General features: G+C 38.9%; 1 protein-coding gene and 1 pseudogene across 1 annotated transcript in view; both read right to left on the reverse strand.

Annotated features, from left to right (window-relative positions):
• Positions 1-817: 817 nt before the first annotated feature.
• Positions 818-1,640, reverse strand: LOC129687230 (60S acidic ribosomal protein P0-like; annotated as a pseudogene).
• A 4,317-nt stretch (positions 1,641-5,957) lies between these two features.
• Etv1 (ETS variant transcription factor 1) overlaps positions 5,958-20,784 on the reverse strand; it is an 86,970-nt gene continuing 72,143 nt past the window's right edge. The window contains exons 11-13 of the mRNA XM_055624218.1: positions 18,861-19,027; positions 14,613-14,714; positions 5,958-10,847 (exon numbers count right to left, since the gene is read on the reverse strand). Coding sequence (XP_055480193.1) covers positions 10,626-10,847; positions 14,613-14,714; positions 18,861-19,027 — 491 coding nt within the window. The 3' untranslated portion in view covers positions 5,958-10,625. The remainder of the gene's footprint in view (positions 10,848-14,612; positions 14,715-18,860; positions 19,028-20,784) is intronic.

Raw genomic sequence — 20,784 nt, forward strand, 5'->3', positions numbered from 1 at the left:
TTGGCCCTGGAAAGCTAATACAGTGTCTAAGTCTATGTACATAGTTTTGCTCTTGACATTATTCCTACTTCTATAGACTCTTATACATTGAGATAAATGACTCTGGTTCTTGCTAAGCCCCGCTTTTATAAATATACACCACAGCAGCCTACTTTAATATTTCATAGGAATCAAAATACTTAAAGAAAATGGAAAAGATGTAAAGTGAATAAAAAAGTAAATTAATTTTAAAAAAGGAAAGACATAAAGGTATTCTATATTGACCAGTTTTCTTGGTCTGAAGATGGACTCTTGTGTTATTTTTAGTGACTTTAGAAAGAAGAACTATTCAACATATAGTTCTTAAAATGTCAGCTACCTTGGAGAATTAATTCTCAAACATGGGGCAAAGGCTTGCTGGCACTATAAGGCAGGCTTCCTGTTTTAGCAGGCGAGGAATATTGGCACAAATCAAGGAAAAACTCTGGAGTTCTCTTTCTGGGTTCCAGATCTTGATCTGAGTGATAAAGGAACACAAAGACAGTTGATGTGCATTGACGTCGGCAGTAGGAACCTAAATAGACTTCGTTATTTTCTGAAGTCGGGTTTTTAAAGCTAAATTATTATTATTTCTGAAAAGTGTGTCCTTTAATTGCTGTTGCTTTAGTCAGCTCTATTTTTCTACCCAAAAGAGGCAAAGAACTGCCCTTACTTTCATGGGGAGAGATCGAATTCACGCATGTGTTAAGTCTTCATCATCATCTTCTCCTTCTTTACTCCTCCTCTTCCTCCTCCTCCTTCTCATATTAAGCTGGCTCAGCTGTTTGCTTTGAGAGAATTAGTCAAAGAGACCAAATCCCATATCCTCATCTGACTCCTTCGACTCTTGACTCTTCCTTGGCTTCAGTCTGGGCTGGGGCTGAAGTGGCAGCAGCCACAGGGGCAGCAGCCTCGAACGCAGATGGATCAACCCAGAAGGCCTTGACCTTTCCTGAAACTGGGAGAGTATACCTAGTCTCGATAGACAGAGCCAGGACCTGCTTGTATCCATTGATGACAGAGTGTGGCACTAAGGCAAGAGTTGGGAACCAATCAGTGGTCACCCTCTAGGAAGCAAATGTGCAGTCTGCCCTGTGATGTCAAGCACTCCCCGGTTGTAAGTGCTGCCATTGTCAACCACCTGCTAGATGGTCAGCCCAAAGGAGAAGGAGGAAGTGCTCACCATATTCATCAGTGTGGCTTTGCTGGCTTCCTCTTTGTCTCCAGTTTTTATCAGCTTCACATCACTCAGTATTTCAAAAGTACCCCTGTAGATTTTGCTTGGTGATGTCTGAAGCCTGGAAGAGGTCTCCTCAGGCCCCAGACCAGTGTTCTGCTGGCACAATAATCTCACATGGGATGACTGCACCACCATGAGAGTCAGCTGGCACTCTATGGGCCCTTATGTTGCTAAGGTTGGCGAAGCCCTCTCTGGTGAACACAGAGTACCCATTCCACTGCAGATGAGATAACAGTTTCTTCAGAGCCGGATCTTTTCCCAGATGCTCCAGGATGGCCTTCTGTATCATGGTGTTCTTGCCCATCAGCACAACAGTCTTCCAAATGTCGGGTAATCTGAAGGAAGTATTGGACTTCCAGGGTGCCCTTTCTTTCCTGTGCATAATGGGCGTGTGTCAAGGATGGCCACACAGGATTTAAAGATAATGTACTTTAGCAAAGAGTCCTGACAAGAGCTGATAAAGGTCTTCATGAAGGCTATCAAGATTAAGATAGTCCAGATGTGTGTGAGTAAGCAGCCTAGCAGCCTAGCTTCACTTCACTCAAAAATACTTGTGTCTCCATATCCTATCTTTTACCATCCTTGATTGACAGTATATTTCATGGAATATAAATAACTTAAATCCATGGTAATTTTTATGGACTACCATATTTAGAAAGGGGAAATAGGATATTTTTATCAGATTTAGAAAAGTTCATTTTTCAGGGTTGCTTGTACTGGAGCATTAGTGTAAAAATCCTCCCTTAAGGCAACCTTAAGCCAAACACTTTGAACAGGCCTTCTGACTCAGGCTACAGGTGAAGAGTTGATTTTCCCTGACATTGACAGTAAAATTGGACACTGTTAATCTCATACAGGGGCAGTGACGTAAGCTGAGGTGGCCTCAGGCAGAAGAGCAGTACCCCACCAAGGCAGGGACCCAGACAGATACCAGCTTGAGTTTCCTGCTATAGGTCAGATCGGTGGACAGAGAGATTAAGGACTGAAGTCTGTCACTGTTGTAGGGCCTTGTGACTCGTCTCTATGGCCCTTTGTGGGCATCAGTTCCAGGCTCAGGATAAGAGGCCAGTTGTGAGGTGATAGACCAAAAATAGCCTCACCATCTATGAAAGGCAGCCTTTGGCTCTGCCAGTCTTCACACTAGTTACTGACTGTTGCTTAGAGCTAGGAACACAGGAAAACACAACAACACCCTCACTGCCCAGAACGAGCACGTGCTCAGAGTGATCACCTGGCAAACGCTTTTAATCAGCGTGTCTAGAAGTTAATGAGGAAGCCTGAACTGCTTTGACTCTTAATTCTTCAAACCCTGCCCACTATATACCACGTGTATTTACACAGTGAATAACTAACTGCTCTATGTTATAGCCAAGGACATTATTAAACTTGCCGATTCATTTGAATAAAGTTATCCCATGCTTCTGTTCCTGGATGCCATTGAACTGCTTTTGTATAGGGTCCCAAACACAGTCAGTGCTAAACGGTGCATCCCAGTTCATACTCACCTGTGTGTTAGATCCGTATTGTTTAGTTTTATTTACTTTGAGAGTGACTTTCTGTGAGTCTGTTTTACATGAGAGGCACTAAACTTGGACAAAATATGGAAGTAATTGATTTTACATGCTTTCAGTGTAATTGTGTTGATATTGATGGGTTGAATATGTGGACTTACTTCCCAACACTGAACAAACTAAAACAAGTAATCCAAAGTCCATCCTAATGTGAGCGAAACAATAGCCTTTCTGTGCATAAGCCAAAGAGGCTAAAGCATTGAGCTGGTTATTTTATCTATTTCTCATTGCTTTGGCTGTAGAATTATTGCCTCGGGTTCTCTGTAATTATGAATTCTTATGAAAGTATTTACACGGGCAATTCTGGAAAGAAATCTTTTTATCAGTTGATTGTTTTCACGGTATTCTTGATAGTGAATTTCAGAGGTAAGCACACAAATTTATTTGAATGGCAATGTTTGGGTCATTTGCACTGTTTACAGATATGTGTGGGACTCACCCACAACTCTGTGCTCTGTGTCACACTCTCCCACCAGGCTTCCAGGCAGAAGGGCAGGGTTGGGGTCACACAGAAAGGCTGTAAGAGCCAGGAGTGGTGGGTGATTTTAAAGAAACAACACTATCCAAACACAACAGGGCAGATGCACAAACAGCCTCAGAGACTGTGACAGTATGCACAAGATTAGAAAAACTTAAGACACACAAAAATTCCGGCATGAAGAAGGGGAAGTGGGCAGATAGTAGCACTCCAGCCAAAAAAAAAAAAAAAAAAAAAAAAAAAAAAAAAAAAAAAAAAAAGATATGTACATCTGATAGCTGCTGGGAGAGGGAACCTCAGTTTTCTTCAGGGGAGTGTCATGGGGTTTATCAGCCTAGTCACAGGGCAATCTCTGATCTCAGGAGTAAACAGCAACACAAGTGACTCCATTTTCTCTTTCTTTCTTTTTGTGGCCTTTTGTTTTTGTTTTTAAAAGAGAAAAATATGAAGTTAGGTGTGGATGATCTGGAGTGGTTTGGGGGACAGGAAAGATTAAATGATTAGACATCCTCAAATAAATAAATAAGCACGGGAATTGTTTAAAAAGATATTTAAGGAAAGGAAAATAAGATATAGGACTTTCATATTTTTAGATACTGCCCTTTCATGAATGAGCCAAAGTTCATGCTATATCATTGCTAAATCCGTTTATCTTCTACTACATTCTATACTATAACACATTTAGAAAGAATTAAAGATGACAATTGTAAAGTTAGGAGAAAAAAAAACAGTCATTATGCTTTAGTTTAGAAAGTTCTTAGTGTTTAAAGAAAAATGGTGAAAGGTAGTGGAGACTTGCCCACTCTATCCTAGTAACCAAATTTCAGATTAATTACATGATAGCACAAATACGGCATGTGTTGAAATTGCTTCTTTAAAAAATGTTGTCTATGTTACCAGCATCTTAGAGAGTTTATCCATACTCTAGAATTCGGCTTATTAATAAAAATCTTTCATGTCAAATTGAAGAAAGATGAAAGCAAAAGGTCACTTTATTATGTGATGTGGCTTTTCAAAATATAAATTACATTTGCTTTTTTGTCATTGTGTGTTTGCTGAGGGGGGGGGTGCATGCATGACCTAGCACATGTGTGGAGGTCAGAGTACAGTTTGGAGAAGGCCAGGTCTCTTCTTCAGCTACGTAAGTCCTAAGGATGGAGCAAAGGTCGTCTTGCTTGGTAGCTGGGCCTTCACCTGCTGAGCCATCTCAATAGCCCTGAGGATCTGTTTGTATTTGTTACCATGTATTTAAGAGGCTGAGTTGTTTAAGAATACTGAGTTAGGTGACTATTTAAATATACTTTCTTTTCCTTGACAGAATTGTTGGCCTATGTGGACATTTTTATTTTTTTAGTAAAGACATCAAACTATCATCTAAAATTTAAGCAGTCTGTTAGTAAATGAACCATAATCAAAATTTAAAACACAGCATTAAGTTCCAATGCTTTTCTAGTTCAGGTCCTAATGCATAACTAAGTATCAAATGGAGTATTTGAAATATTTTGATTAAAAAAATGAAAACATTTTGAAAATAAGTGCTCACACACTATTCTGAATATTATTGACAGTGGATGCTAGAATGTCATCAGGTAAGTAAATTTAACTATGAGTGCATTTTACCAAGTTTTCATAAAGTATGGGAGATTTTGCGTAAAATTAAGTTTTAAGATGATTTTTGAGAACAAGGAAAAGATTTCTGTGGTCTATTAGAATACAGAAACCGTGCTGGGGAGGGGTGTAGCAAACCCTTGCCTTGAATGTGCCGGGCCTGAGCTTGATTCCTGAACAAAACAAGGCACTTTGCAGATTGAAGGCTTGTCACAAACATTAGCTTTTTTTGTCCCCACCATCGTTGCAAATTAAATTTATGTTTTCAACTTTCTATGAGACAGTTTTACTAATGATTTGGAATATTAACCTGTGTATGAGACTGTTGCTACCCGCTTAGCAGAAATAGGATATTTTTCAGTCCTGCTCCTAAGCCACTTTTCCTTTTTCTAAATTGTGTGACTGACCCTTCTGTGCTTCAGAAGTTCTCTGAACACTCCTTTTTTTTTTTTTTTCTTTTCTTTTCAACTAACTATGTGGTGTCTACAGTGTACCGAAGAATGGAATGTGTACATTCACTTCTTTGGTGAACATTAGTCTGGAATTTTCACCAGTAGAAAAGGACCAGAGGGTGCTTTAGTCACTTTAATTCATCTTTGCTGTTGTTTGACCTGGTGCTTGATTTCCCTCTGAGCTTTTCTATAAGGAGGGTTCAAAAGGTGATACTGAGCAACCACCCAATAACATTGTTTCAGCAATTGTAATAGACCCTCATGTCAGGAGAAGCTAAAACAAGAGCCCAGTTAAGTCAGAGTTATGGATTGACTCATGATCTACTGACAGCTCGACACAATGACATTTATTAGCTTGTCAGATCACTAGGCAAAGCAAGGCACAACAGAGGCAGTAGAGACAAGTCACATACCCTTGCTGATTAACCCAACTTCTGGTTTTTCTTTTTTTTTTTTCCTTTTCCTCCTCAATGCATTTATTGAGATTTAGGGAAATATACCTAAGGAAATTGGAACACAAGTGGAAAATGTATCAAGTGTCATGTATCTAAATCCTTCAGAAAATGAATGGAAGGAGAAATGACAGAAGTGCAGAAGTGTTACAGCTTGGTCATAAATCACTCCAGCTCTTGCTAAGGAAGAAGCAGTCAACAACTGAGATGGCATCCGTGGGAGCTGAATGTGCCACCATTCCAAGTGATCACGACAACCCAATATTTTCAATTTCTGGGCTTTTATTTTAGTCTTAAATTTTGAGCATATTTAATTTGCTGTCACCACATGAATTTCATAATGATTTCTCAAACTGTAATTATAATCTAAATACAACCAAGCAAATCTTAAAAAATTCTCCCCCGGTAGTAACATAACTTTCAAACGGAACTATTTAAGAATATTGGAGTTTATATGTGAAAAGAAAACCTACCTTAAATACGGATTCTTAAACCACAGATTATATATATACACATTTCTTATTGAACATTCCAAAACCATCAATATTTCTATAAAGGCACCCGCTAGTCTAACCAGATTTTCTTCTTAAACTATACTTTTTCATAAATTGTTTTTTTTTAAAGTGTCTAAGTCAGTTTTACTTAATAAAATAAAATAAAGTCCTAAAAACTGTGGTTGAGTTGTCACTAAATTTGGTCAGCTTTCCAAAAAGCCCTGGAAGCAGCCACCATGTATCTGTCCTCCTAGGGCCCACTTCACTCTCTCATTAGTATTCAGTGCAAAATAAACACCTTTAGGGAACTTGGCATTGATGAAATTCTTGTTGCAATTCTCCAACATACATCTCTGCCTTCATTGATTCTTTCCATTATTTTGCATACTTTTAATGTCTCTTTTCCATGCTAAACTGTGCCTGGAAAAGTAGCTTATTTGTTTCTGATTTTTTTTTTTTAGAAAAATAAGGTCTTAATTAGGCATTCAGCTGTTTTTTTATTCCATCATATTTCATCATTATATAATCTGGAAAGGCTGCATGATCAAAAACATGATCCATTGTAGAGCTCTATAATCTGTCTCAGATACTGTGACGTCAGGCAAGAAATGTCGTTCATTGCCACATAAAACGATGTTGACTCAGTTTTTAGAATTGCTGTTTTAATTAGCACTCGGCGTGGTCTGTGTATTATTCTTACTGAATAAGTAGTTATCATCTGCAGCTGTAACGATTATAAAGAATCAACTCATTATTGATATAGAAAAATCGTTCTGAAAACACGATATGGCACAAGGATCAGGTTTGGCCGTGCTGTTGCTGTTACGGCAGCTTGGGCATTTCATTTCCTATCGTAGCCTGCTTAACGAGGAGAGGAGGGATATTTAAATCCTATAAAGGCTTGGTGTGACTATCCAGATGATTTGCTAGAATAGGTGATTTTTCAGAAGTGTTTATGCAAATAAGGGGAAATAATATGAATGCTGAATCACAGTATGTCCTACTGTGTACTAACCTTAGCTACTTCAACAGAGCTTTTTGCCCGTGAGTAAATCAACTAGCATTTTCCTCCCTGGGGTCCTTAGCTGGGTGGAAAGCTGAATAGACAGGCTCCCACCTCTGTCCCATGACTATATCATAATCCCAGGAACCTGAGAATTGTTCATCTGTCAAAAGGGACATGGAACGTGAGGATGCTAAGAGGGAAAGATCAATCTTGGTCTTTTTAAGTAAACTCTAAATATAATCACAAGTGTCCTTGCCTGCAGGAAGCCAGAAGGATATTTGACTGCAGAAAGGTATGTGAACAGGAAAGCAAAATTGAAGTGTTCTAGCCAGGAGTCAAGAAATGCTGACATGCCCAGAAACTGAAACAAACAAACAAACAAATAAACAAAGCCTCTCTAGAGCTTCCAAAAAAGGAAGTGGCTTTCCTGACATCTTGGTTTTAGCCCTTTAAGACTGACTTTGAAATTCTGACCTCCAAAACTATATAAATTTTTACTAAAGCTTAAATAGTTTGTTATAGCATCTACAGGAAGCAAAGCTTCTGGGATTTTAGAAGACACTACACAATTAGTTTTGTGTTTTTCATTCTGAAGCACTCCCTAAACAAAGATGTCTCACTTGTTGTTTGGAAAGTTCTTTGTTTTAAGAAACTGCTGGATATATGCACATCCTCAATGAGAGACATCAAATATGTGTGGATATATCTTTTCATTTCTTTTAACAGGTTGAAGAAAAACATTACTTCACTAATTTCTATGTTTCATAGCCAATGCTGTTGAAATACAAAATGCAAGACTCTTGCAGAAATCAGCTCCCAGATTTATTAATCTACCTGAATTTAAACAAGAAAGAAAGAAAAGAAGTCATAATGTAAAATTTTCGATTTTGCTAAAATTTAAGATGCTATATTTTGAATTTTTCCATTTTAGGAATACACTTAATGTTAGCTGATGACATACTCACTTTATCTAGTCACTACCAATTACAACAAAACATATAGTTATCCTTAGCTAACAGAATTAATACCTTTCTTCTTTTGATTCTTTAGAATAACTCAGGTCCAGTTCTTCCTCTGACTGACTAGAACAGGAATGATAAAGGTGGAGGTGGGAAGCAACAGAAAAAGAAGAGACTCCTCAATGATTCGCGTATAAAGACAGACGTAGAATTTCATTCTATTTCACCAATGGCCTGATCATATATCTCACTTCTGTCCAATAAATATTTCCCTGGTTCTTTAGAAAGTCTGTTCTTATTCTACGGGCTGTAGATGACCACACGAGCACGGTGGATGTCCTGATTTTTAAGGCATACTTATCAGCCCGTGAAGAGCCAAGTGAAATCCGTGCATCACAATCAATGAAATCGGTTACAGACATACGCACAGGTCAGGGTGTTTCGGGGGAATGTGGATAGTACTGATTCGGAAGGAACTTCTGGTTTACAGAGACAGCTCGATCTGTGGGGCACGGGAGAGTGGATCCTGAGGGCTCCTCCTTTCTTGTGCTCGTGAAATGTTTTCTTAGGTTTATTTGGGCTTTGTGTTTAAGGATTTCCTAAAAAATAACATTTGCCTATAGATTCTTCAAGAAGTGTTCCTCCAGAACTGTAGTGGAGTAAATGCAATTCGTTTTCTTTGCTTGGACCCGGCAAGGAGCTACTCAGGGCTATTACGACACCTTTCTGTTTTTCAGAGTGAACGAAACAACGTGGCACAGTTTCAATGCTGTCTGTTTTTAAACGCACAACAAAACAAACAAACAAAAAACAAGGCAAAAACTTTGAAACTCAAGATCTTTGAATCTTCCTTCATACAATCTGATCACATTTACAGGCGTGTTCCAGAAGGAGATGAAGGACAGCGTCAGTGCCAGTACGATGTCACACAGCAACTTCCTCATGTCCGTTAACAGTTCATAAACAATGTTCATCCCACCAAAAGTTACAAAGGTTTCCACAGTTTCCCTCAGCAAGCTGAAGCTCACTCTTTGTTGTCAATGTGCATAAAGCTGCTTATAGCAGAGCATGGTGTAAGCTATTTCTTAAGCAATAAATGGTTTGAGTCATCTATTTTGTCCTGAAATGCTATCTGTAGTTAACTGCATTGCTTATAAATGGTAATAGTCAATTCAGCATGAAAGAGAATATTACAGAAAAGACAGCAGCGGAAGCGTTAGCGTTATCTAATATTTATATATGTTACCAACAAAACACAGCAGTGAAACGTTTAAATGCATATCAATGGGTACCGTGTCTAAAAATTACTATAGTACCTATTTAGTGTAGTGGATATTTTTCTTAAAGAGTGCTTGCTGTAACTAGAACAGCATAATATGTGATTTAGTACAGTTAATTCTTATTGATTAAATAATGTATTTATGTACTGAAGGTAGTGAAAGGAGACAGGTATTTTTTTTTCTTTTTCTTTTTTCTTTTTCTTCTTCATTGTGATCCCAGATTTAACCCTTAAATGAAGATTCCAAGGATCGTGACAAGTCATTACTTAACTGAAGTGGGCATCAATGTATTTAAAAGACAGTATTTGTACCGAAACAGCAAGATGGCACCAGATACGTGTAATGCTACTGGCCTGTGACTCAGCTGGAGCCAGAGTCCAAAACTGTGCCCTCATTTACACGGGGATTACTCAGCTTCTTAGACAATGCCCACCCGTGTGGCTCTTCTCTACAGGTCATCTGTAAAGCAAAATGAAACAGAAAGAACAACAAATGCAACTGCTAAATACTTTTTCTTTTTACAAGAGGTGCAAAAACAGTCATTTCTAACATTAATCTGTCATTTACAGTAGATTTTTTTTTTGTACACCTGCAAAGACTCAGTGATGACGGGGAAAATGCCCAAGGCAAATGGTCTCCAAGTAGATATTTACACAACGTGAAATCAACTGTACCGTACACACCCAGGGAAAATCATCTCACACTATTATGAAAGCGAACAAACATGATACAGTTTCATTATACAGAAAACCCGTAGGACCCCATCCCAAGCCTAAGTAAAAAGCAATCCCCCAGTTCCCCCTGCCCGTTCGCCCACCGTCTTCCTGTCGCGAACAATGAATGTCTCGGCTCTTCCCACCCGCCCTCCAATAAAGTGCTCAGTCCATGGCAGACCGTAGAACAATGCAACACGAAAAGCCCCCTTTTGTATCATTATTCATAAAACGAAAGACGAACAACAGAAATGAAACCAGGATGGAGGAGGACTGGTGAGTCTCCGCGTCCTGGGAGAGGGGGCGGAGCGCGGGGTGCCCTGCTCGGCTGTGGCTCATGCTGGCTCACTCATGCTAGTACACATAGCCTTCGCTGTAGGCGTGCGGGTTGCAGCAGCCCCCTTCCGGCATGTAGCTCATGCCCTCGTCGAAGTGAGACAGGGGCACCGTGTCCTCCTCGTTGATGTGTCGCTCCATGTCCGTCTTCAGCAGTGGGCGCTGGTTATCCGGGAAGGCCATGGAGAAAAGGGCCTCCGGGTCGCACACGAACTTGTAGACATATCTCTCTCCCGCCACCTGAGGACAGCCCGGACAAGGCCAGCGTCACCATCCAGAGAGAGAAACAAACACGGATTAATGCGCCAGCGGGGATGGAGGGCGAATGAGGACACTCAATCAAGCAGCAGGCACTTCTCTATGGGGGAACGCCCTTCCTCTGTGAAGTAAGGCCACGGTTCAGTAAAGGGAAGCACAAAATGTGGACCCACAGCAATAATTACTTCACTACACGAATAGCTAGGATACTCGGAGGTTTGCTTTTCTCTTTTCAGCATAAAGGTGTACTTAACGCTGTTCGGGAAGGAAAAAAAAAATCTGTTTTAATGCAAGCAATTCACCCTTAAGTTTTTGTTTTAAAGGGAACATCTACACTTTTGAAAATCTACCCTGAAGGTTTGTCTTGCCCTTACTGTTATATTTCTACAACTTACAAGTTTTAAAAGAAAAATGCATTCTATTCTTGATAAGACTAGAGCAGTGATCACTTATTCCCAGGATGCACTGCTTCTTTTTTTCTTTCATCTCTCCCCTGGCACTGTGTACTCTCATCTAAGAAAACCCCAAAGATACATAGCCTTATTTAAATGAAGGATGGAGCAAGAGGACATTATCCTGAGCACATCACTTTTTAAAATGAAGGCACGATACATTAGATGAAGCTTACGGATGTGTGTAAAGTGTCAAATTGAAGTAAGAGGTGTAAAAAAAAAAAAAAGTGAAAGGAATGTAAAGTGCACACTGGAAAGGGAGGAAATGAGAATAGGAAATGTGACAAGTGTCTGAAATAACGGAGAGGTAGCACAGTTTGTAGGGAAATGCACGCCCCAAACTTAAGTTTTGAAGAGGGATGCCCATGTAGCCAATGATAAACAATTGAAGGAGACAGATGTGCCTGCCGTTAATAGACAATGCTGAAGAACCCAAGCGCAGGGCACCCTGGGGGAACTAAGGCTGTCTCCCGTGTTAACTTTGCTGCGAGCTCTCTGTGCAGCTCATATTTCACATAGCTGAAACCCATCCAACATCTCATGTTTCTGCGTCAAAAGGTCTTGCTAGCTGATTTGTGACATGGGGAAGCAGTGTGCTCACAGTTTATAAATGCTTTGTGCATGTTTGGGAGAGAGAGAATGCCTGCCAAAGACCTCTGCTGCTCTGGACACGGATTCAGAATATTTCCCTGAATTTAAGTAAAGGACCCACGTTAGAGACCAAGTAATCTGGATATCCAGAGCTTTGAAAGAGCCAACACTGAGCGATGTTTATGAATCTGGACATGTTTCTTAAACTGCTCCTCAGTTCCCTGTCTTGTGAAATTGAGACAGGAAGGGCTCCTTGGAAGGCCAGCTGTGATGCATAGAAGGAAGACTCTAGCACAGTTTAAGGCAAATGGAGACATCTAGTTAATTCTCCTCCTTTAGTTAGTCCTCAGCACAAAAAGACAAACAATCAAACAAAAAGGAAGTAAGAAAAGGCGAGTGCGAAAGTAAAAACCAAGCACTATCAGACAAAACCTGAGAGATAATAAATAATCATCTTTTTCTTTTCTTCTTTATTTTTCAAAGTATTTTCAGGAAACGAATGTAAAATAAATGTTTTATTCTGTATGCTTCTGAGTGTTTCATAACACATTCTGTTTCATTTATAGATGCAGAAAAAGAATTGTTTGCTTTAGGTACTGGACATGTTTTGTCTGACCTGTTGGGGTTGTCGTTACTTAAAAGCAATAGAATAAATGAAAAACATTTCATCATGCACAAGATGCAATTGAAATTATAAATATCCTAGGGACTTCTGCCTTCTGCTTCCTTCTAGTTTTCTCTGCACGAACATTCTAGTGCTGCCACTGTATCCACCGCACTGTTAGATGATGCTGGGTTTAGAAGAGGAGATGATATGCCAACAAAGTAAAGGATGCCCTTCTTTTCTAGGTGTACAACCACAGTGTGAGAAATACTGTATTTGGGTAAAACCTAAATTCAACAATGAGATGACAAAACGCAGAAATTTTGTGGAGGAATATATCACAAGTAAACAGGGAGGTAGGCATGCTGTCAAAGCCTAGACACATATTTAAACTACATATCAACTTTTACATTTTCAGGATGGCTCGGCAGGTAAAGATGCTTGCCACCAAGTGTGACAACCCTCGTTCAGTCCCTAGAACCCACGTAGTGGAAAGTCACACCTGATTACTTCAAGTTATCATCTGACTTGCACACATATACTGATGGCACACACACACACACTAAACAATTGTTTTTCAAAATTAGAAGGTGAGAGAATGGGGTTCTCTTTGACCCAAATAAATTATATGTGTGTATGAATATTACATTAAATAAATAAAATTTCAAATGTAGAAGATAACGCAAAAATAAACAATTAAACATAATTGTATTAGGCAGGGTGTAAACGTTACCATATTAGCACATATTTGGCTGAGTGCTGCTAAACATTTAACAAGATGTGCACATCTTGGATCTATGAAGTACAACAAGCATTTTTCCAACATTTGTTTCTATTTCAGAATTATTGAAATTGATTAAATTTAAAATGTTTCACATGCATTACCCCACTTGGTTATTTTTATTTTATTCTCCAGACTTCTAATTTAATTGCTCTTTAGATACAGCACAAATGCCTAATTAAAATTTTAAGCCAATGAGAAAATATGCTCACACAAACTTGGAATGTAATTCTCCATTATATATTGTTATATAATAAAAAGCGGAGACATAGAATTCCTCTGAGTAGCTAAACTACAATTTATTTAACTATCAGAAGGGTCCATACAGTAACAGATATGATGAAAAAGGCTGAACATTCTAGGAAGAACTCCCACAGATAGCATGAGTGAGTCTAAGAACTGCAGGAAAATGGCTGTGTTTGTATGAAGGTGAAAAGCACTTTTAAACATTGTAAGGGGTCCCGATTGGTTACTAGCTCCATGCACAGAGTTCTGCTTGCTGGCATGATAAACAGCCTGCCTTCCTTGTGCCCAACATGGCATCCAAAACCTGGTCCCTGCAGTGTTGACATCTAACTGGAGTGCTGGGTAAGCCACTAACCACCCAAGGCTGAAGGGTAATAATAACTAAAGGTTTTACCTTTATTTATACAGTCACTCATGGCCTCCCTTACAAGTGTTATGTTTTAAGTATATTTTATTTTTAACCGTGTTTTTGTATTTGACAGAAAGCAACTCTTAGCTATTAAAAGAAGCTCATTTGAATTAAAATATATTGAACTTTGTTCTATCAACCAAATAAGGTTAAAAACATTTATTTCAAGTAAGTGCTTTGAAATATTAAACTGTCAAGCGATGGAATCAGGAAAGAAAAAGTATTTTTTTTTTTCCAATAAGAACAAGTGATGCCTGGATGTTTTGAGAATTGGAAAAAACAAAACAAACAAAACAAAAAAAACAAAAACAAAAAAACCAAACAAACAAATACAAGCTTTTCAAAAGTGAATGACTGAGTTGCATTAAAGTGACAACGCCCAGAGACATATAGTTCCAGTATCAACACTGAATAACTTTTACCATGTGTAGAAAAGTGGAAACTTCCAGAAAGACTGTTATTGGGTAGATATAACTATACATTTACCTCCAATGTCCATGAAGTTATAAATAGACTCAATGATATTGAAAGCAGGAGGCAAGCATTTGTTGACACAGGTGAAAACCTGGCTTTCAGAGCACAGCAGTGCTCATGTGCTTTCTCCAATGTGACCTGGAGACCAGCAGGCAACATTGCTGTGAGTTTTAGTGTGTTATCACCTCACCTTCTGCATGATCCCCTTCTCGTAGTAATATCGGAGAGAGCGGCTGAGTTTGTCATAGTTCATAGCTGGCCTGTTCTTCTGAATGCCCCAACGCCGGGCCACCTGCCAGGAAAACAGAATCTCATTGTTAGTGCTCAGTTTTAAAATCTCTCTCTCTCATACACACACAAAGAGAGAGGGAGAGTTCATAAATGTATGACTTCTAAACACACAAAAACATGTCCAAGTCCACGGCATAAGTAAAGTAGCAACAGGATCCGTGACATGAATTTCCTGTGTCCTGGTTTAAACCAGGCTTGCAGTTCTCTCTGTTAAATGTCACAATAGAATTCTTTGTCACCATTGTTTTGGATAGAAATTAAATGGAAATGGGGGAATGTGTTTGCATCATGAGAAAGAACAGACTATAATTCACCAAAATGAGACAGATTTTCCCCTGTGCCACACACTAGCAGTGTTTTCCTTCCTGAACTTTCAGACAGAAATCCCAGAGTAGGAACTGCTTAATAATCCCTTTGTAAAGGTGTTTTATTGCATCTGTGACGAAACAGGAAAAAGAAAAGAAAGAAAGAAAAAAAAAAAAAAGACCCTGCTCAGATTGTGCAAAAGAATGAACTGGCAGTGTGTCAGCAGAGGAAACAGTACGCCAATTAATAGGCTGAACTACAAATAAGTGTTGCTGCCTAAAGCAGCATCTAAGAAAACTATGGCCAACCCCAAACTGGAAAACTAAGCTCATTTCGGAAACATTAATTGGATGCTAAAAATAAGGCGGAAGCTGAAAAGTCACATGGATGAGTTGTTTTTTTTTCCCCCCCCCTTAAAGCAGAATGTCCAGTGTGCCTTAGTAAAGGTCGCAGCAGTGCTTGCTATGTGGCTCTTGTGGAGCACTGGGTCTGGCTAAGGAAGAGCTCCCCAGCAGAACTGTGAAAGCACATCTCTGTCCCAAAGGTGCCACTCCACTTCACCAAAGGAGGCATACAGAGACAGGAGCCTGTTTCTCTGACTCCAGGAGAAATCATGATCTGATTAAGCTCCACTCCTTGGTAGCCTGAGGAGAAATCATGCAAGGCCAAGAGCACATTCTTTAAGAGAGCATGAGTCTTTGTTTCCCATACACTAGAAGTCCTCGAAGCCATCTTTGCTTTTCTCTTCTCTTCTTTTGTTGCCACTCCCCCACCCCCCAAAATAAACAAAGCTTGATCCTTAATACTTTTTTCTCTTTCACTAATTTGTATTCTTGGAATGAACATAGAATGATCTTTAATCACATGGGTTGGTATACTGTTTTGTGAGTAATGTGTCATGATGGAGCAGGGGATAAGACTATCAGTTCAAGCCAACAGTCACAGTGGTGAATACGTTTTAATTTTCCACAAACTTTACAACAAATGCTCTAAGGAATAGTGAATAGAATAGGGAAAAGTGGCAATATGAAATAAAAATAAGCTAGGCGTGGTGAGATCTGCTGGTAATTCTAGCACCTGAGACCTGAGGTTGTGAGACTAAGGTTATGGCAGGAGAATCAAGAGTTCCAGATTACCCTGGGCTATGAGATCCTGATGGAAAAGAGAAGGGAAAGAAGAGGAAGGAAGGAAGGAAGGAAGGAAGGAAGGAAGGAAGGAAGGAAGGAAGGAAGGAAGGAAGGAAGGAAGGAAGAAAAGAAGGGAGGGAGGAAGGAAGGAAGGAAGGAAGGAAGGAAGGAAGGAAAGAGGGAGGTAGAGAGGAAGGTAGGGAGGGAGGGAGGGAAGGAAATAAATTACTTTTTATAAGTTTCTAAAAGATTTTGATTAGGTTGAAGAAGTTGTAGAATCCAGCCGGCACCATAGAAATCTCTGGAGAGAGTGTCGTGATTGTTGTAAATACCGTAAGAGAGGGCTTGGCTTTAAGAGCGTGCTTTTTATAATGACAATCAAGTCTCGGTGCTATGGATTATTAGTCTATACATGAAAAAGTATGTTCATAGAATTATTTTGTGTCATAACTGGAACAAAATTAAGGAAAAAAAATAGACAACAATATGCCTACACAAAACAGAAAAAAAGGTCTAAAATTAACAGGAAGCACAAATAACTCCCAGGCCACCTAAAAACTATGTCCACTTGGTCCCTGTAAGTGCCACCAAAGTCATACATAGAATATTCAAAGCTAAGGCACATTTTTCAACATGGAGTCTCAATATGAGGACAATACTTTCAGGGACTTTCTCATGATGTGCTTTTAAATGAGAGCATACATTGTTAGGGAGGAGCATAAAGCGTAGAGTGACATGGCATTCACCCTTACTGTCAAGTGTGTTTAATGAGTTATTTAGGAGTTTAAGTACAATCCTATTTGTTTTATTGTATTAATAAATATATCTTTTGGGTGCTGGTGTTTGAACTCAAGGTTATCCTTCATCAGTGACCTACATCATCCAGCCCGCCACCTTGCTTGGGGCAGATCATATGGGACAGAGAGCCTGGCAATCTGACTTCCTGGTGTTCAGCTAGCTTGCGCATCATCAAAAGACTGGCATGGAATCCTGCACGTGACTTGCTATGTGAAAGAACGTGTCTGGGAACACTTCCCTGGAATAATTGATTAATTTGAAAATACTATAGCATTATCTCAGATACCTGAAAGAGAGACCTGTGTTTGCTCTCGTTATCCAAGCACACTGAGCAGATAAGCAGGGCAGATCTGCAATTTCACTCATGATCATTTTAAATAGAAAGATGAAACACGAGAAAGTAAAAGCTGTGAGCAGCACAACATGGTGGTCTCCAAGACGTCGTTCATGGACTGCAGTGGCCACCATCGAAAGATCTGTTATAGAGTGGAGGGTGGAGAGGGTCTGTGGGCCACACAGAAAATAATTCACAGTCCTTTCCAAAGAAGAGACTTGAAAAGACAACACAGTCATTGTCTGATGGAAATTATTATTAAGAATGAGCTAGGCAGCAATAAGAAATAGGCTATTTCACTTTTTAATTTTTTATTTAATTTTTAGTGATGGTGGTGGTGGTGGTGTGTGTGTGTGTGTGCATGTGTGTGTGTGTGCGTGTGTGTATGCCACAGGTTGATGATAGCTGTCTCTATCAATCATTCTCGACCTTGTCTTTTGAGAAAGTCTCACTAACCTGACACATACTGACTGAGCTAGACCAGGTGGCCAGTGCTGGGTCTGCTCCTAGAGCACTGAGAGTAAAGGTATGTGCTGCTCCGCGTGGCTCATAGCGTGGCTGCTGGGGACAGAGGTCAAGCCCTCCTGCATGTGCAGAAGAAGCAAGGTACTTCCCAGGCCTACTGCACAATTCCTACTGAGTGAGTTACCATTTGCAAAGAGTCGACTGACTGAATTACTGGGTCTTGGTTTTGACTTTGCACATCTGCGACAGTAACCTTGTTGAAATGTCAGTTGTAAGAAACAGACGTGTTTGTATATCTTTCTCTCGTTTAAATAATCACAGAAACTCAGAATGTGATGGCACTAACTGGTCATCTAGTCAGAGCTTCCATTGTTGTATTCAGGCTCAGATGTGTAAATGCCACGGGGCTGTTGAATGAAGAACTCACTCACAGACTGTGCTCTCTTCTGAGAATGTTACTGACATCATTCAGTAATGCCTCCTGTTCTAACAAATATGACAGGAGTGAAATGTTCTGCTTCTGCTCCGTTTATTTTACTCACAGGTGGAGGGAAATGCCTGTTTAACTGACATAAATCCATGCTGAACTTCCCCAGTCCAAGTCTTGCTTTGATTACTAAAATCTTCCATGAGGGCGGAACACACATTCCCAACATAGTAAAGGGCTCTGAGATTATTGTTAGGCATCATGAGTTTATGTTGCCTGCACCATAATTTTGTGGTTCTTCACTTACATCATTTATATACCTCTACAGAAAACCAATGTTTCTTTAATGCCAAATGGAGCTTTAAATATACTACAAAATTTAAACACCCAAAAATTTAGTGATGGCGTTTCCCACTTCTGAGTACTCTCTGTGTGTTTGGTGCGAAGCCAGGACTTTACTGCAAAACCAGCCCTCTGAACAGATGCAAACTGTTGCAAACAGCGGGAGTCTATTGCATTCAACAAGAAAGAGCACAAAAGAAATTATTTTACTCTGTTTTGACCTACTTTCAAATTTAAAATTTGTCTATACAGTTTTAAAACTTTTAAAATACCTTTTAAACATGCAATTCAAATCTGTTTATAGTATAGAAAATTTTGGTTTCCTCCTTCCTGTTCTACTAGACTAACCTCTTCAGGCTCAATCAGTTTAAATTCCATGCCTCGTCCAGTCCAGGCAATGAAATGAGAATTTGAAGGGTCATCCAGAAGAGCTACCAAAAACTGCCAGAGTTGCAGGGATCCTCTTCTCTGGTACGTAGGGCCTTCCCGGTACATTCCTGGCTCTTGCTTAATGTCTCCAAAATTAAAAAATACATATTATCAGCAACAATACATCATTTGTATAAAATTTACACTGAATCAATCATGAAAATGGTTAAGCACAATCACTTCATGAGTTTTGTAACAGCACCATTAAATACAGTTTTAAAATAATCAAATGATTAAATGTAAACCAACAATCTACACAAGATTGCAGACAACATAACAATATGTATTCTCACTAATATAAATGCACACCAGTAAAGAGTAAATTCATAAACATCATTTATTTATAGAAACCGAGTAAAATTGTCTTCCTTTCACTCCTGTCTTTACAAGCCACCATGCCCAATCATTGTCATTTGCTTCCTTAGTACCATTTCTCTTGCTCTACCCAACACTAAAGAGAAAGTAATCAGCTTCAAGCTCTAGGCATTTCATTTGTATAAATTAATTTTTACAAACTAATTTGCAAATATTTTATTGACCCTCACATGACAAACTATTGAAATGTGCCTACTTCAAGGTAAATTTAGTAATGGCATGAAGTTTGTGTGACCTGCACTTTCTATGAATTAGGCAGCTCTCTCTTCCGGGAGTCAGCAGCAGCATTCCACCTAATCTACTTTCCTCCAGAAGCTACTCTTCTTTCACTTGGCAATAAATAAAACGACATTCCTAATGAATGAAACTTACTGCATTTTGTTCATTTAACCAAGTTTTTTTTTTAGGCCAAATTAAGAATGTATATAGCAGAACACTCTTTAAAATAGATATTTTTTAAGCAAAAAAAAAAAAAAAAAAAGTTTGCTGCATTACCTAGTATATAGAGAAAAGCATAAACTCTAGCATGGATATAGGCGTTAACACTGCTTTTGCTATACAGTTATTTTGGCTTTAAAAAACAGAAGAAAACAAAACCATGAGTCATTTCCTTCTCTCTCCAGCCAGGCTACTCAGAACTACGTGCACCTGCCTGCAAAGTGGACTGTCTCGCTAATGCTAGTATGTGAATGTCTCTTCTTTGTTGAAGAAAATTCAGGAAGAATATATTTACATAGGTCTATTCACATTATGTTTGAACTACAAAATAAATAAAATCACAAGCTTTCTAAAATTTTTCAGGAGTCGGTGGGTACAAATACACCCTGTCACATGACCAGAGAAAAAGCAATACTTTAAAAAATAAACGCACATAGTTATTCAGCTAATAGCCACTAAAAAGAAATCATAAAATCCTTTTGTTCTTAACCAGCTAATACAGGAATATATCTTCATGTTGATTTAAAGTCGGTTTTATTTATTTCATGTTTTACCCTCTAGTATTTACAATTTTTTATTCCCATGGAGGCAAAGAGTGACCATTTGTTACATTTAGTTTCTATACTGTTGCTATCTGTAAATGTGACTTATTCCATTAGCCACATGAGAAAAAGAATCCCTTTTGCTTCTCTAATACTTAAAAAAATGCAAGACATATGCTATCTTTAAAAAGTATTTAATACTGCAGTATTTTAATACTGCAAAATATAATGTTGCAGTATTAAAGTCAAAGACAGCGCACAAGCTAGGCCACTTCCGTAAACACCAGCATTCTAGTTTGCCCATAGTTTTAAGATAATGTTTCTCTTTCTAGGCTCTTACTAACTTTAAAATTATTTAAAATGTGGAACTCACTATAAGTGAAAGGAACAAAGAAAGGACATTCAAAAAAGCACTTTTAAGCTTGTTCATCAGCAGAAAAAAAAACTGCATTTTAAGAACTGTGATGGTGAGCAAATAAGGTGGTTAA

Source organism: Psammomys obesus, unplaced genomic scaffold (genome assembly GCF_907164565.1).
Source record: "Psammomys obesus unplaced genomic scaffold, mPsaObe1.curated_primary_1811, whole genome shotgun sequence".
Classification (NCBI taxonomy): domain Eukaryota; kingdom Metazoa; phylum Chordata; class Mammalia; order Rodentia; family Muridae; genus Psammomys; species Psammomys obesus.